Genomic DNA, 18,998 nt, shown 5'->3' on the forward strand with positions numbered 1-18,998 from the left:
AGGGCATTTTAAGCTAGATAATTCATCATTACTATTTATTTGCAACAAATTCTGCAAAAACTAGAATTTAGAATATTTTGAAACTGATAAAACTGCTATTTCAGCAGATACAAAACAGGTTCTGCCTTCCTGAGTGGAAAGTGTCCTTTTGCCTCTTTGGGCAGATTCTCTCTTTGTTCCCTTTGTCCCCTTTGTCCCTTAGTTCACTGCTCCATTATTTCAGTAATGACAATGTAAGACAAGCATTCGTGTACTTTACTCAGGCAAACCTGGAATTCAGTGAACTTACTCAAATGCAGTTTTGGTTTGTTTATTTTTTTTTTTTTTTGTGGACTAAACAATGAGTATTGTGCTTGTGCTTGTTTTCTGTTAATAGTTATGTATTTTCATGGTTCAAAAAGCTTTTAATAAAAAAAATGAAAAATCTTACATTCTACTCCTGGCCTGTCTACCAAGGTCCCATCCCCTCCTTTTCAGTCCCCATTCTCTGATCCCCTCAAGTATCTGTTTTTATTAGTTTCCTGAATAGTGTTTCAGAGTTTATTTAGGCAAAAATGAGGAAATAAATATGCATTTTCTTATTTTTATTCTTGTTTCTACACAAAGTATAACGTGGAATATATGCTGTTATGTGCTTCACTTTTTCATTTAATGACATATTGTGACAAGCAGTATATAGAGAACCTGCTCATTCTTTTAAAAGCTGTATCTTGTTTGCTTGTATGGATGAACTGTAATTTATTGAACCAGTCTCCCATTAATGAACATTTTGTTTATTTCCAGTGCTTTGCTATTTTCTTCAATAAAAAATCATGCATGAATCCTTTCACACACATTCAACTATATTTGTAGCATCAAATATTTTGTTTAGAAATAAAAGTTGACTGTTTTAGCAAAGACATGACCCTTCAGATCTAGTGATATGTTTGGCATTATTTTTTGGCTTGTTTTGATTTTTTGTAAATCTGGAGCTAGACCAACCTATGTTTAAAACCACTTGGTGAATGATGCATGTAAGTTTGTGTTTATTTTTAATTTGGCTTCCAAGATGCAAGAGTAGACATGAGAATTCAGCAAAAAGGAATAGTCAAGCAATCTCCTCCTGAGAGAACAGAGTGGAATAGAAAGATACTGGCCTTGGCAGCACAACATACCCCTACTTTGGGGTTGCCTGCATGGAGTTGAGGCCCTACAACTTCAACTTTGGGATGTCTCTACTGTCATTCTAACGGTACAGTATACCGTTATTCTATTATACCCTCATTCTATTATTATGGTTTGTCCAGATCACAGAGACATGCCCTTCTTTATAGGCATGGATTTTTTCCAGAAGAGTATGAAATTCTTATTGTCAATTGCATGAGAATGGGATAATCACCAAGAATGAAATGTGGTAGACAAGGGTGACTGTGATCCCTGGGTTTTACAGGCAGCCAAGCCTGATCTTTAAGGTTAAATCTCTGCTAGAAGCTAAGCAAAGAGTCAACCTTGGGAGGGACTCTGAGCTCTGATTTGGGCATACAAGTTTTCGAAGAAGACAATTCTAGTATCAACTATAACTTATTCACTCTATTATACTATTATTCTCAAGCCTTTGTTAAATCATAGCACTGAATATTAATTCAAAAAATTGAAGTTACTATAATGAAATATGATTTCACATCTTTAATATCAGTAAAAATGAAAGTCTGAAAATACCAAATATCAGATAGTTGAGGAGCAAGAAGAATTAGTCGTTATTGGAGGGAATATAAATTCTTACAAACATTCTGAAGAACAGTTTATCAATATCTAGCAAAGTTGAAAATATGAATACCCGATAACCTAGCCATTTCACAGTGAGGCATGAACCCTGGAGAAATGCTTACATAGATGCAGAAGTACATAAATACAAGAATATTTGTGGCAGCATTGTTTATAAAAGAAAAAAATGAAATAATCTAAATACTCATCAGTGGAAAAGATCTAAATGAACTGTAATATATTTATGTAAAGAAATTCTCCACATGATGAAAGTAAATGAAATAAGGTTTAGATTTAGAAAACATGAATCTCAGAAAGATAACATTGAGCAAAAAAGCAAGTAATGCAAAACAGTGTATGATGTGATACATTTTTATGATACTATGTGATGTTTTTATTCATTCATATGTAGTAAAAGTATAAAGAAATGCACAAAAAATATTAATAATAAACTCAAGAGACTGGTTACCTTTGGCGGGCATGGAAAGGATAAAATCAAGGAGCGTACAAAGAGGGCTTTGACTGAGTAGTGAGTACATCAGTATGAGCTATATTATACCTTTGTAATTTTGTAATATAAGTGTTAAAGTAAAGCTACAGCTTTATCTTTGTAATGCAATAGGGATTTAGGGAGAAGCTATCCCAAAGTGAGAATATACACAGAGTTCAACAATAAAGAATAGCTATGCCAACAAAGACATTATTTCATAAAGGCCATCAGTTATAGAATGTTGGCAAGATGAAGGCACAGAGCAAAAGGAAATAATTTTTTTTTTTCTGGACTGAGATAGAGACCTAGGAAACTATTAGAAATAGCTGAAAATTATGGAAGTCTTCCAGCTATGCCTGGCTAGCTTACATTGGTCCAGCCTTTCCACAGTAACAACTAGAAAAACTGTATAAAACATTATTTTAAAAAATATTTGTTTGAAGTATCAGACAGCTACGAGGGCAGCAAGAAGCAAGATCTTGGAAGAAAGGAAAGCTCTCTGAGGGTGAGCCAAATAGTCAGCTTCACTATTTGTTTGAGGCAGGTACCATTTAGAAAGCAGAGATGAGAGGCTAAGTTTCTGGAAATCTCAAAGAGCAAGGGAGGCAAAAACTGAAGTTCAAGGGGAAAGGGAGGTTGAAAAATAACACTAGTCTTTGACTGGGACTCCTAAAGGGCTTTTAATCAGCTACACCCAGCCTAACTGCCTTCCAGAGTAACCAGAAAGGTAATCTATGCACATGGCAGTAAAAACTGATGAAAACTGAATACAAAGAGACTATTTTAAGACCTATCTCAGGAATAAAAAGAATGCATTGCCTTCAAAGGAACAACAAGAAGACTTACAGCTGACTTCTCAGCTGAAATAATGGAAATCAAAAGAAACAGACTAATTTCTTCTAAGTGCTGGAGGGAAAAATACTGCCAATCTAGAATTCTAGACCTTTCAAAATGCTTTTCAAAAATGAAGGTAAAATAATTCATATTCAAAACAAATAAAGAAACTGAGATAGTTACCAGCAGACTCACACTAAAGGAAAATTAGAGCACTTTGGGCAAATAAAAATGATCCTAGATAGAAGTATGAAAATACTAAGGAATAAAGAGGTAAATATGTGTGTAAATTTAAATGACTATTGATTGTATGAAGCAATAACCAAAAAGTCTTGTGAGGTGTTAACATATGAAGAATTAAATAAACATGACAACAGTACCACAAAAGATGTGAGAGTAATAAATTAGAGTGTTATGTAGACCTTTTATGGTCATGGCAGTGGTAAAATGCAAATACATTTCAGACTTTTAGAAGCCAAGAATGCATACTGTAATTCCTAGTGAAAATCCTAAGAGAATACCAGAGGATAATTTTAAAAGCTAATGGAGGAGGAAGGATAAATATATTTTATTAATTCAAAAGTAAGCACAAAAAGAGAAAAACATAGAACATGTGAGACAAATAGAATATAAATGGTAAAATGGTAGGCACAGATTAAATGTAAATAGATTAAATATTCTACTTAAAGACAAAAAATTGTCAGACTAAATTTTTCAAAAGGAATAGCTGTGAGACCCTTTGTAAAAGGCTAAGTTTAAGGAAATGGCAAAATGAAGTCTAGGAAAAATGCTGGGATATGATAGACTGGGAGAAAGAACATACTATTCTAAGGACTTTGAATTTTACTCTGTTAATTAGAATTAATCCTGGAAGTAAATACTGCTGCTCCTAGTCTCTATGCTCAGAGGTGATGAGTAGAAACATGAAGGAAGAAGAACCAGCCCAGTTGTTACATAGACTCTCATTTAATTAATTACCTCAGTTAATATCCCACAATATACTCCTCTCCCCTGACCTGCATCCTCTGAGCTTAGGGCTTAGTGGTAATTTGATGTTGTGATTCAGAGCATACCCTGTGGAGTTAGATGACCTGATTCCAAGCTCTCCTTGTTGTGTGATTTTTCAGCATTTTACTTAATTCTTTGGTGTATCAGCTTTCTCACTCATAAAATGCAGGTTACGAGATTTATTCTCTCATAGGATTATTGTAACAGTCAAGCAAGTTGATCTCTATAAAACTTAGACAATGCTTGGTAAATAATAAGTACTAGATAAATGATAGTTAGAGACTCACCTAGCCTCCACTGGGAAGGATAACTCCCATCTCTGCTCCAGCCTTCTCCCATGTGTTCTGGGCCATGGCTTCTGCTCGACTTTGTCAAGATTACCCCATCCAAATTTTATTAAATTTTATTAAAATCTGGTCCACAAATAGGCAAAGCCTTCTTAATTACAACACCAAGTACAAGCAACAAAAAATAGATAAATTGTACTTCATCAAAATTAAAACTTAAGCACTTCAACGGACACCATCAAGAAAGTTAAAAGACAACCCACAGAATGGGAGAAAATTTTTGCAAATCGTATATATTATAAGGGACTTGTATCTAGAATATGTAAAAAACTCTCATAACTAAATAATAAAAAGGCAAAGGGGATGAAAATTCTGAATAGACATTTATCAAAAAAGATATGCAAATAGCCAAGTACATTAAAAGATGGTTGACAACATTAGCCATTAGAAAACTGCAAATCAACGGAGAAGATGGCGGAGTAGAAGGACGCTCGCAGGTCACCCTCTCCCACAAATACACCAAGACCCACATCTACAGACCCACTCAGCCAACCAGAGCACCTGTGGAACTCCGACAGAACATCGCCCTCTTCAAAAGATAAAGATGCCAAAAATCTGGTAGGAGAAAAGGAAAAAAGAAAGAACAAAAGGCAAAGCAGCGCGGGACGGGTCCCGCGAGGAGGCAGCGGCAAAGGAGGACTGGCGCTCGCTCGCTGGGTCTCCCTTCTCCAACTGAGAGGCCAGCGGGACGGAGGGGGAGCCTCCGAGGCTCCGATCTGTACAGAGCAGCCCTTGACTAACAGAACTAAGTTAAAGGGGCACAGAGCGTCCCCCGTCACCCAGCCTGAGACGCGGCCGGCAGCGGCGGGCAGGGCCAGGCTGCACAAGCCGGGCGGAGGACAGAAGTGGCTGCACGGAGGCAGCCCCGGGGGAACGCAAGGGGCTGCGCGCCGTGGCTGTGGGTGCACAGGGCAGAACAACCTGGACCCTCCATAAAACAGCAGGGTTGATGTGCTCTCGGGGGAAGGGTGCACACCCCCATCTCTGAAAACCCGCGGAAAGTTTTCGGGGGAAGAGAGGCGGGGCTCAGGCACAGCCGCCATATCCTCCGCGCTGAGCACCCAGGCGGGGGCGGGGACGAAACCTGCATCCGCACCAAGGGGCTTGGCAGCCTCAAAGGCCAGGCTGAGACTGGCCTGCAGCCCGGGGCAGATAGGATCCTTCCATCCTGGTCCCTCAGAGAACTTGCTCCACAAAGACAACCAAGGAGCTGGGTTTTGGCTCGGAGCAGGGACAGGGCTGTCCCTCGGTCTTCCCCGAGCCCACCGGTGGAGCGCCGACCAGGGCGGAGCGTGCAGCCGCACAGAGAGCGGAGCTACCGGCGGCACAGGTAGAGGGAGAGCGGCCCCCACCCCCGCCTTTCCGGCAGGAACACAGCCCCTGACCGAGGTGCTGGGAGGGGGCACGACCCACCCTCCTACCTGGCCAGTCTGCAACATCTGACTGCGGCATCCGGAGGGGCAGCGACCCGCCCGCCCACAGCAGAGAGCTGCACCTGACCCAGTGTTAGGAGGAGGCGCGATCTGCTTGCCGACAGGTGCTGGGAGCAGCACTGAAGAGGGCGCCAAGGGAGGGCCTCTGAAAACAGCAAGCTGAGCTTCCAAAACAGGACGAAGACAGAAAGACTTCACAGTAAAAGCACACAGACTCCAGGAGAACACCGACAAACACCCCCCCTTTTTTTTTTTTAAATCTGTTTTTACCTGTTCTATTTTCTATTACTCTCTTAATCTTTACTTCTTAATTCATTTCTATTTCTCTTGGGTTTTGATGTCCTGCTATTGATTAGACACAGGTTTCAAATACATCTATTCATCCCCCCTCCCTTTTTTTGTAAAGGTTTTAAAAGGACGTCTCAACCCGATTAATACTCTGCTTCAACTCACTCTTCTATTATTCATTATACACTGTTTTCAAACCCTCTTTCTCCCTTCTTTTAAAATTCTTTCTCTCTCTCTCTTATTTTTTCTTCTTTTCTTCCTAAGTTCTATTCCTAAATAGGCATCAGATAGATAAAATCCTTAAGGACCAAAATAAACAACTGATACTCCATAAACCACAGTGCCAAAGAGGTATGACCAAGATGAAGAAGCAAAAAAACCTTTCCCAATTAAAAGAACAAGAGAAATCCCCTGAAAGAAAGATCAACGAAATAGACATCGATAGCCTACTAGATCAAGGTTTCAAAAAAGGAGTGATCGAATTGCTGAAGGAATTAAAAGAGATAGTGTTTAGAGATATAAAATATGTCAAAAATGAAATTGAAGCTATAAAGAAGAGCCAAGTAGAATGGGTAAACTCATTGACAGAGATGAGGAATGATCTAATAGCTGTGCAAAGCCGACTAGATAATGCAGAGGAACGAATCAGTGATCTAGAAGACAGGGCAATAGAAAGCACCCATTCAGAAGAACTACAAGAGAAGCAAATAAAAAATAATGAAAATAGCATAAGGGACCTATGGGATAATATAAAGCATCCCAATCTTCGCATAATAGGGGTCCCAGAAGGAGAAGAAAGATCAAAGGGGATTGAAAAGGTTTTTGAAGAAATCATGACTGAAAACTTCCCAAACTTAAAGAAGGAATCAGATATCCAAGTACAGGAAGCTCAGAGGGTCCCAAACAGGAAGAACCCAAATAGACCCACACCAAGACATATCATAATCAAGATGGCCAGAGTCAAGGATAAAGAAATGATTCTAAAGGCAGCAAGAGAAAAGCAAAGAGTAAGTTACAAGGGAACCCCCATAAGGCTCTCAGCTGATTTCTCTACACAAACACTACAGGTCAGAAGGGAGTGGCAAGATATATTCAAAGCCCTGAATGAAAAAAAGATGCAGTCTAGGATCCTTTATCCAGCAAGGTTATCTTTGAGGATAGAAGGAGAAATAAAGAGTTTCACAGACAAAAAAAAAAGCTGCAGGAGTTTAGCAACACTAAACCCATGCTAAAAGAAATATTGAAAGGGCTATTCTAAATAGAAAAGCAGCAGGATGCTACAGAAATGAGAAACACACAACTGGAAAGGTGATAACTCATGAATTACAAATAAAGTAAACATGAAATTATAAAAGAAGACATACAAATCACTGAGAGTGGGAGAGGGAGGCAGGGAAATACAGAATTTTTTTTCTTTCTTTTTTAAATTTTTTTAACAGTAGGATGGGTTTGAGATCATGTCACTATCAGTTTAATAAAAACAGTTATAGTAATGGGTTGATAGATTTACAAAAAAAAAAGGGTAACCACAAGCCAAAAATTTACAAAGGAGTCACAAAAATTAAATAAAATCCATGATAATACAAAGGAAAATTACCAAACCACAAAAGGAAGAAGAAAGGAAAAAAGAGGATATACCAATTCAACTGCAAAGATAAGTTCAAAATGGCAATAAACACACATCTATCATTAATTACTGTAAATGTTAATGGACTAAATGCTCCAGTCAAAAGACACAGAGTGGCAGACTGGATAATAAAGCAAGAACCTTCAATATGCTGCATACAAGAGACCCACTTTAGGGAGAAGGACACATATAGATTGAGAGTGAAAGGATGGAAAAGGATATTCCATGCAAATGGAAAAGCCAAAAAAGCAAGTGTTGCAGTACTGATTTCAGACAAAATAGACTTTAAAACAAAGGCCATAAAGAAAGATAAAGAAGGACATTTTATAATGATTAAAGGAGTGATACAAGATGAGGATATTACACTCGTTAATATATATGCACCCAATATAGGAGCACCTAAGTACATACAAGAATTACTAACAGAGATAAAGGGGGATATTGATGGGAATACAATCATAGTTGGAGATTTTAACACTGCATTAACATCACTAGACAGATCTTCCAGACAGAAAATAAACAAGGCAACAGAGAAATTAAATACTACAATAGAAAAACTAGATTTGGTGGATATTTTCAGAGCATTACACCCCCCAAAAATAGGATATACATTCTTTTCAAGTGCACATGGAACATTTTCCAGGATCGATCATGTACTTGGGCACAAAAGAAACCTCAACAATTTTAAGAAGATAGAAATTATCTCAAGCATCTTTACTGACCACAATGCCATGAAACTGGAAATCAACAACAGAGAAACAAAGGAGAAGAAAAAGGAAAGCATGGAGATTAAACAATATGTTATTGAAAAAACAATGGATCAATGAGGAAATCAAAGCTGAAATTAAAAAATACCTTGAGACAAGTGATAATGAAAGCACAACCACTCAAAACCTATGGGACACAGCAAAGGCAGTGCTAAGAGGGAAGTTTATAGCGATACAGGCCTTCCTCAAAAAAGAAGAACAATCTCAAATAAACAATTTAACCCACCACCTGAATGAATTAGAAAAAGAACAAAAAGCCACAAAAAGCAGCAGAAGGAAGGAAATAATAAAGATCAGAGGGGAATTAAATACAATAGAGATTAACAAGACCATAGAAAAAATCAACCAAACCAAAAGCTGGTTTTTTGAAAAAGTAAATAAAATCGACAAACCTCTGGCCAAACTCACAAAGAAGAAAAAAGAGAGAGCACAAATAAGCAAAATAAGAAAGGAAAATGGAGAAATTACAACAAACAAAATAGAAATACAGACTATCATACAAGAATATTATGAAAAACTATATGGAACCAAACTGGATAACCTAGAGGAGATGGACAAGTTTCTGGAAACATACTGTCCACCAAAACTGAATCAAGAAGAATCTGAACACTTGAACAGTCCGATCACTAGAAAGGAAATAGAAATAGCAATTAAAAACCTCCCTACAAATAAAAGTCCAGGACCGGACGGCTTCACCGGGGAATTCTACCAAACATACAAAGAAGAACTCATACCAGTCCTTCTCAAACTCTTCCAGACGATTGAAAAGGAGGGAATACTCCCAAACTCATTCTATGAAGCCACCATCACCCTGATACCAAAACCAGGAAAAGACACTACAAAAAAAGAGAATTATAGGCCAACATCACTGATGAACATAGACGCCAAAATCCTCACCAAAATTTTAGCAAATAGAATCCAACAACACATAAAAAAGATTATACATCATGACCAAGTGGGGTTCATCCCAGGGACACAAGGCTGGTTCAACATACGCAAATCAATCAGTGTAATACATCACATCAACAAGAGAAAGGACAAAAACCACGTGATCATCTCAATTGATGCAGAAAAAGCATTTGATAAAATTCAACACCCATTTATGATAAAAACTCTCGCCAGAGTGGGTATAGAGGAACATATCTCAACATAATAAAAGCTATATATGACAAACCTACAGCCAGCATAGTACTCAACGGTGAAAAACTCAAAAGCTTCCCACTAAAATCTGGGACAAGACAAGGATGCCCACTATCACCACTCCTATTCAACATAGTCCTGGAAGTCCTAGCCACAGCAGTCAGGCAAGAGAAAGAAATAAAAGGGATCCAAATTGGAAAAGAAGAGGTAAAAGTGTCATTATATGCTGATGACATGTTACTATATATAGAAAACCCTAAAAGGTCCACACAAAAGCTACTAGAGCTGATTGAAGAATTCAGCAAGGTAGCAGGTTACAAAATTAACGTTCAAAAATCAGTTGCATTTCTTTACACTAACGATAAATCAACAGAAGAAGAAAGTAAAGAAACAATCCCCTTTAAAATAGCACCCAAAGTAATAAAATATCTGGGAATAAATCTAACCAAGGAGGTGAAAGAATTATACACAGAAAACTATAAACCATTGATGAAGGAAATTAAAGAAGACTTTAAAAAATGGAAAGATATTCCATGCTCTTGGATTGGAAGAATCAATATTGTTAAAATGGTCACACTGCCCAAGGCAATCTACAGATTTAATGCAATCCCTATCCAATTACCCAGGACATATTTCACAGAACTAGAAAAAATCATAATAAAATTCAAATGGAACCATCAAAGACCTAGAATTGCCAAAGCATTACTGAAGAGAAAGAAAGAGGCTGGAGGAATAACTCTCCCAGACTTCAGACAATACTATAGAGCTACAGTCATCAAGACAGCATGGTATTGGTACCAAAACAGACATATAGACCAATGGAACAGAATAGAGAGCCCAGAAATGAACCCACAAACTTTTGGTCAACTCATCTTTGACAAAGGAGGCAAGAATATACATTGGAATAAAGACAGTCTCTTCAGCAAATGGTGTTGGGAAAACTGGACAGCAGCATGTAAAACAATGAAGCTAGAACACTCCCTTACACCATATACAAAAATCAACTCAAAATGGATTAAAGACTTAAACATAAGACAAGATACAATAAACCTCCTAGAGGAAAACACAGGCAAAACATTATCTGACATACATCTCAAAAATTTCCTCCTAGAAGAAATAAAAGCAAGAATAAACAAATGGGACCTAATGAAACTTACAAGCTTCTGCACAGCAAAGGAAACCAGAAGTAAAACAAGAAGAAAACCTACAGAATGGGAGAAAATTTTTGCAAGTGAAACCAACAAAGGCTTGATCTCCAGAATATATAAGCAGCTCATACGACTCAATAAGAAAAAAATAAACAACCCAATCCAAAAATGGGCAGAAGACCTAAACAAGCAATTCTCCAAGGAAGACATACAAATGATCAAAAAGCACATGAAAAAATGCTCAATATCACTAATTATCAGAGAAATGCAAATCAAAACTACAATGTGGTATCACCTCACACCAGTCAGAATGGCCGTCATTCAAAAATCCACAAATGACAAATGCTGGAGAGGCTGTGGAGAAAGGGGAACCCTCCTACACTGCTGGTGGGAATGCAGTTTGGTGCAGCCACTATGGAAAACAGTGTGGAGATTCCTCAAAAGACTAGGAATAGACTTACCATATGACCCAGGAATCCCACTCCTGGGCTTGTATCCAGAAGGAAATCTACTTCAGGATGACACCTGCACCCCAATGTTCATAGCAGCACTATTTACAATAGCCAAAACATGGAAACAGCCTAAATGTCCATCAACAGGTGACTGGATAAAGAAGCAGTGGTATATTTATACAATGGAATACTACTCAGCCATAAAAACCGACAACATAATGCCATTTGCAGCAACATGGATGCTCCTGGAGAATGTCATTCTAAGTGAAGTAAGCCAGAAGGAGAAAGAAAAATACCATATGAGATCACTCATATGTGGAATCTAAAAAACAAAAACAAAAACAAACAAACAAAAACAAAGCGTAAATAAAGGACAGAAATAGACTCACAGACAGAGAATACAGACTTGTGGTTACCAGGGGGGTGGAGGGTGGGAAGGGATAGACTGGGATTTCAAAATTGTAGAATAGACTACACTGTATAGCACAGGGAAATATACACAAAATGTTATGATAACTCACAGAGAAAAAAATGTGACAATGAGTGTGTATATATCCATGAATAACTGAAAAATTGTGCTGAACACTGGAATTTGACACAACATTGTAAAATGATTATAAATCAATAAAAAATGTTAAAAAAATGTAAAGTTGCTATGTAAAAGGAACTACTGGAAAGCAAAGAAATAAACAATGTAAACCCAAAAAAAAAAAAAACAAAACTGCAAATCAAAACCATAGTGAGATGCCACTTCACATCCTCTAGGATGATTATAGCCTAAAAGACAGACAATACCAAGTGTTGAAGATATAAAGAAATTGGAATCCTCATAAATTCCTGGTGGGAATGTAAAATATAGCTATTTTATAAACAGTTTAGCAGTTCCTCAAAACACTAAACATAGAGTTATCATATGACCCAGCAATTCTACCCCTAGATATGTGTCTAAGAGAAATGAAAACATACACTCACACAAAAATGTACACATTAATCCATACAGCAGCATTATTCATAAACAGCCAGAATGTAGAAACAACCCAAACATCCATCAACTGATAAATGGTTAAAATTAAATTAAATGTGGTATCCATACAATGCAATTTCATTCAGCAATAAAAAGATATGAAATACTGAGACATGCTATAATATGAGTGAACCTTAAAAACATTCTGCTAAGTGAAAGAAGCCATTGACACCAAAAATAAAACATAGATCATATGATTCCATTTGTATGAAATGTTCAGAATCAGCAAATCTATAGCAATGGAAAGTAATTAGTGGTTGCCTAAAACTAGGGTGTGGGGAGTGACTGCCATTGGGTGTAAGAGTTCTTGGGTGGGGCAGATGACGAAATTGTAGTGATGGTTGTACAAATCTGTGAATATACTAAAAAAACCATTGAATTAAATGGTTAAATGGTTAAACTACTTAAATTAAATAAGTGAATTATATAGCATATTAATTATATCCCAATAAAACTGTTTTTTTTTTTTTTTAAATCTGGTCCAAAGAGTACTTCCTTTTCTCAGACCTGCCATGGATTTCTTTCTTTTGTATAACTTTGCTACCACTTCAATGAGATTTTGGGAAGGGCAGTAAATATAAAGGCTAACTTGGTTCACTCTCTTGATCTGGAAGATTCAGGAGGATTATTTTAAAAGAGAACTGACCCAGAAAATACATGGCACATACAAATGATGGGACTATATGCATCACACAAGAGATACAGATGAGTGCATCCAAACAGTAAAACTGGGTCATGGTCAAGGGATAATAAGACTAGTTTAGCTTGTCATTTACCTAATGGCCTATAACAACTTAATGAGAAAATTTGTCCTCCTGGCTCTGTGCTTCCCGTTCTCAGGGAGTGAGACATGGTTTTAAGAAAAGTTTTCTGTGAAATATATAGCAAAAAGTAAAAATGGAAAGAGAAAGAGATACCGGGGCTTAGCTATACATTGTTCTCATGGGAGTAGCCATAATTAAGAGAGCTTGGAACCTTTCAGGAATGTCAATGGTTCCAGGATCCCAGACACGTGAATGGGTACTTAGTGCCAACAGCCTCTCCTTCCCCTACCAGTATGCTAGTTGAAAGTAACCAGCATACTTTCAAACCCAATCTAAAGTGTTCTCAGCAACTTTGTGCCTGTCTTAGAACTACAACTGAATAGGACAGAATTCAGATCTCAGACACTAAAATCTTGAAGTTAGGACAACTCCACTTCACTAACACACCCTGCCTGAATTCTTCTACCAACCAGTAACAAGTGGTTTTCTAACCTCGGTCTGAATACTTGCAGTGATAGGGAATTCACTGCCTCACAAAACAGCCCATTCCATATCGTACAGCCTTGTTAGCCGGAAAGTTCTTTCTTGTATCAAGGCAAACAGCTTTCCTATAACATTCACAAATGTGATCCTAAATAGACTTCTGCATCTACCCAAAATAGGCTTATATAACCTTTCCCACATAACAGCCTTTTTGAAGGCAATTATCATATACTTTTCAGTATATATCCTCTGGGCTAAACATCAAAAGCCTCTTCAGTGGCTCCTTGTATGGCAGGGTTTTAAGAAGCTTGTTACCACCCTGGTTATTTTTAAACTTCCTAGTAGCCAAGCCAAGCTCGTTTCCACATCCATAAAACAGAAAATGGGTGATAATACCTACAGTCCTGAATTAATCAAATGAATTAATGTTTGTGAAATATTTTTATGCTTTAATACACTTTGTAAACATAAAACACTATTAGAAAGTATTTGCATGGGAGAAGATACAGCTCAAGTGGTAGAGTGTCTGCCTAGCATGCACAAGGTCCTGAGTTCAATCCCCAGTATCTCTTCCAAAGTAAATAAATAAACAAACCTAATTACCTCTCCTCCTACCACCCCCCCAAAAAAACAGAGAAAGAAAGAATTTGCTTCCTAGAAGGCAATTTGTCAAAACATGGTAGAAACCTGCAATTCAAAATGTGATCTAAAGACCGGCAGCATTGGAATCACCTAGGATCATGTTAGAAATGAAGACTCTCCAACCCACCTCATATCTATTGAATCTGCATCTGCATTTTAATAAGATCTCCAAGTGTTTCATACATTAGTGTGAGGAGAACTGTAGACATTCAAATGGGCATACACTTTCATTCAGCAATTCCCCTTTTAGGTACTTATCCTGAGAATATGATATGGTAAGAGTGGAAGAGATATATATAAATAGTGTTCACTAAAGCATTTTCATAATAGCAGTAACTTATAAAAAATCTAAAGATCCACTAACAGAAAATTGGCCAAGTGCTTTATGGTTCGTTTGTGGATATACCCATTCTCCCCAGGAGACTTGTTAGTCCTTGGCATACCTAAGTACCACTTGCCTGCCAGGGATGTCTGTTGAGCAAGCTTCTTGGCTGGTACTGATGGCAAGATGCCTGCTCCTAAGCTGATGGTTGCTGCTGAGAACAAAAGTGTATGTTCAACTGGACACAAAAGGATATGAATCTCTAGAAAGGTTACCTACTGGGGAAGAGCTAGACCATCTGCCCAAGAGTTCAGTCATCTCTCCAGGGTTCAGTTAGTTTAAAAAATTGCTAGCATATCTGAGTGTTTTGTTTGTCAGGTATTATTATTACTTACAGGACTTTTTTTGAGATTGTAAGTAACCAGAGAAGGGATAGTGAAGATATAACTGGAGAATTGTTCATAAGCTAGTTATAAAATTAGTGACCCAATGTCAATAAAATGACTTATCTTTTTTCTTTTTAATTGAGACACTATATAGTAAAGTGAAAAATCAAGTTGGAAATTATACTTAGAGTGTGACTCCATTTTTGGTTGTGCGTATGTATACATGTAAATAAAAGGTATACAAAAATGTCAACAGTGATTATAGTGATGTCTGTTTGGTGTAGTAAGGGATAATTTTAACTTGTTTTTACTTGTCCATACTTGCTAACTTGTTGATGAACATCAGTTACATCCATTATAGAAAGGATTTTTAAACTATCTGCATGTTACATGTGTAACCATACAATGTTGTTACTGTAAAGACATCCCTGCTACTACTCTAGACCTCAGAATATAAGCCTCTTGCTTAATTTCAGGACTCCTAACAAAGGCCTTGGAGTGTCACTGGCAGAATGCCGCAGGAATGAGAGCTCCTCCCATTTCTCACAGCCTCCTCCAACTCTTAGAACATTTCTGACTTCCTCCCAGAACCAACACAGAAAACTACTCCGTCAGAGAGGGCACCAAAAGGCAAAAACGGAGGTAAGGATGATAGCTGGGGAAAGCAGCTGAAAAAAGCACTCTGAAGAAGAACGTAACTGAAGATTTGGCTCTTATCCCGAGTACTATGTTGCTGAATTGGTTGGCTTTTTTAAATGGGTTGCTTTTAAATGTTAAACTAAGACGTTGTAACCAAGGTTTGCAGCAAAGTCCATGGCACAGCTTGGCTTCTCTCAAGGGGAAGAGGGGACTGTATTTGACTGGTAAGGCATTAATTCAATTAGTGCTGCTGACCAAATTACCACTGCTGCTGCATATAAAGCCAATTCCTGTTCACGCCATAAGGGTTCTCTTACCTTTTGCCTCCATGAAGCAGCATTAATTGATCAACTCCTTGACAGGACACCATGGCAAAGAAAGTGGCAGTGATTGGAGCTGGGGTCAGTGGCCTGATCTCTCTGAAGTGCTGTGTGGATGAGGGACTTGAGCCCACTTGCTTTGAGAAGACTGAAGATATTGGAGGGCTGTGGAGGTTCAAGGTAAGTGAGATCTTCTTGTTTCTTGAACAGGTTGTGCTGCTCTTGTAGGGTGAATCATGCTACTGATGGGCTTTACGGAGGGATTTCCTAAACAACTTTAATAAGATTGATTTCATGCTGCTGTACAGGGACTGAAGAAACAGGCTGGTGCCTCTCCAGGTCATTACTATTCTAACACAGGTAACTAACCCAGGTATATAAGAACCTCTTCTTAGGGATCCAGCGGTTGTCTTGCAAACCAAATATTTATTATTCCCAAACCAATTTACTGATATTAGAGAACACTTTACAGAACAGAAATGACAGGGATTCTTTTCAAGACACCACTTCTATTCTAATCATTGAGCACTTGGTTTTTCAGAGTGAGTTCTTGTTACTGCTGACTTTTTCTGATAAATAAATTGTATTTGTTTGCTTGGCTTTACTGATGACACCCTAGTGTAACTGCTGGGAAACTCTTTAAATATATTATTAAATGCATTTTATTTATCAAATTTATTCTATTAGCCTAACTCAAATATTGGTAATGCTAGCTGTCCATCAGAATTTGTATAAAAATTGGAAAAATTACAAAGATAGAGAGCTGTAAAGATTTATAATTATTTCTTCTAATAATCTGTTATGTAAGTAATTAGTCTGCCATGTCCTAAGTGTCTTGGGCGAGTTATTTACATTCCTGTGTCTTAGTTTTCTCAGCTGTTTATAATGAGGATAACAACAGAAAAGCATAATTATCTCCTAGTGCTACTTTGAAGATTGAGGGAGATAATTTATGTAATAATAACTGTATTTATAGGTCATAGACAAGCCAACAGAAACTGGGGGAGGTTAAGTGACTTGGTCATGGTCACACACCTGCAGGAATTAACATTCAAACCTGGGTCTCTATGAGTCTTAAGCAGCTAATCCCCTAATTATAACCCTAATGTGCATTCTTGCTCAAAAAGGTTGAACAAATTTTCATCTCAGAACTCAAGAGCAGTGACTTTAGGATTATGTAGCAGGTACATTCAAGTGAGGAATTAAAACAGGTGAGAACACTCCAGACAGGAGTGAAACATTTGAGTGTGTGGAAATCGCATCAGCAGAGGTCATCCAAAGGGCTGACCAGTCGGGTTACGGGAAGGACATCCAGCACACGTGCTTTGCCAGTTCAGACTGAATCTCATATCAGAAGGAATTTTTAACATTTCTCAAATGTATATAATTATAAGACATGTCTAGAAGGTTTCTTAAAAAATACTGATTCTTGAAAACTAGCCCAGACTTACTGAATCAAAGTCTTCTGAGGAGGGGAATCTATTTTTAACAAGAGTCTCAAATGAATCCTAAGATGAGACTTGGCAAACATTGCTCAAATACCAAGCAAACAAATCTGTTTATTCAACTATCGAAGCACTCTCAGAGCTAATGATGGAGATGTTGATCCTTATACGGAACAGGTAATGTTGCCGAAAGGAAACTGGACAAACAGCTTGGATCACATTTATTTCCTACTAACAATTGATCATTAGAATCATTACAGCTTGACCTGAGAGGGTGATGTGATTAAATGATCATTTCGGTCTTAACTAAAGGTGTGCTATTTTTGTCTACTCTTGGTTCACATATAGATTCCATTTGGGATTTTCCCCACCAGGTAGATGTTTTGTTTTGTTTTGTTTTTTCACCTAAGAAAGAAATGTGAAATTTCAACAAATTTCTGTTTAATGATAAATTGGTCATTGCTTTGTTTTACTGCCTGTTTCGAGATTTAATATTAAAGAGTCAAATGTCCTTTATTTAATTATTAATTTGGAGGCAGAAAATGTAAGAGTTTTGAGTGGTCCGTCAAAAATATGATTTGATGGATTGAAGTGGTACAAGACGGCATTGTAGGAAGATTCTGAACTCACCTCCTCCTATGTATACAACAAATCTACAGATACATATAGAGCAACTCCCTCTGGGAAGGACCTCAAAATTAGCTGAGCAGCTCCTCCACAACAAAGGATAAAGAGGCCACACTGAGACAGGTAGGACAGGCAGAGACATGTTCTTGCCCAAAACCCCGCCCTTGCATGGCAACCCACAGGTGGGAGGGATGAACAGAGAGCTTCTCCCTGAAGAGCAAATGGCTTGTCTTTGAAAGCCAACAGGGTTTGCATCCAAGAGAACATCAGGCTTATAGGGAATGGAGATTCTGCTCTTAAAGGGCTCACACACTGACTCATTCACCTTGGACTCAGCACAAAAGCAGCCATTTGGGAAGTTCCTAGATCATATGTGAAGGAGATTCATTTGCTAGTCTTAAAGCACCTGCGAGAGGAGCAGGAACTTGCTGGGACTATCACTGGAGATGGAGGCACTGGCGAGCACCAGTTTTGCATTCTCCCTACCTTGCTAGCACCAGCACTAGCAGGCACCATTTTGCACTCTCCTCTCACCTGATAACACTGGTGGATGCACCCTGCCCCTGTGCTGCTCCTTTAGTCCTACCAAAGCCAGCCAAGCAGGCACCCTACCTCCAAGCCACTCTCAAGGCCTCACCGAAACCAGTGGGCAGGTGCAGACAACACAGTGGATGCCACTAGGGCACCTTGCTCTGGAGGCCAGGGAAGACTGCATTCTGGGCCCTATAGTCTGAAAAAATCACAGAGACAGTTCTTGGCACCCCAACAAATGGGACCTATCAAGAAAAAAATTAGGCTACTTAGACAATCACAAAGGCTCAAGAGACAACCAAGAGTGATGACAAGGTGAAATGACAAGTTCATCTCTTACACAAGGACACTCCTTTAATATTGGGAAAGACAGCTATTTTACCTAATACACAGAAACAAACACAGAGAGACTAGCAAAATGAGGAGACAAAGGAACATGTTCCAAATGAAAGAACAATAAAACCCCAGAAAAACCTTAATGGAAAGGAGATAAATAATTTATCGGGGGGGGGAGGGACAGACTGTAGAATGTAGAACA

General features: G+C 38.1%; 1 protein-coding gene and 1 long non-coding RNA gene across 4 annotated transcripts in view; one reads left to right on the top strand and one right to left on the bottom strand.

Annotated features, from left to right (window-relative positions):
* LOC105070495 (uncharacterized) overlaps nucleotides 1-18,998 on the bottom strand; it is a 180,782-nt gene that overhangs the window by 75,001 nt on the left and 86,783 nt on the right. The window lies entirely within an intron of this gene.
* FMO2 (flavin containing dimethylaniline monoxygenase 2) overlaps nucleotides 15,407-18,998 on the top strand; it is a 30,489-nt gene continuing 26,897 nt past the window's right edge. The window contains exons 1-2 of one of the 2 annotated variants that reach the window (XM_010956903.3): nucleotides 15,407-15,540; nucleotides 15,900-16,037. In XM_010956903.3, coding sequence (XP_010955205.3) covers nucleotides 15,906-16,037 — 132 coding nt within the window. In that variant the 5' untranslated portion in view covers nucleotides 15,407-15,540; nucleotides 15,900-15,905. Of the gene's footprint in view, nucleotides 15,541-15,899; nucleotides 16,038-18,998 lie in introns of those variants that run through there. The other variant, XM_074349788.1, reaches the window with a different exon arrangement.

The sequence above is a fragment of the Camelus bactrianus genome, chromosome 21 (assembly GCF_048773025.1).
Source record: "Camelus bactrianus isolate YW-2024 breed Bactrian camel chromosome 21, ASM4877302v1, whole genome shotgun sequence".
Classification (NCBI taxonomy): domain Eukaryota; kingdom Metazoa; phylum Chordata; class Mammalia; order Artiodactyla; family Camelidae; genus Camelus; species Camelus bactrianus.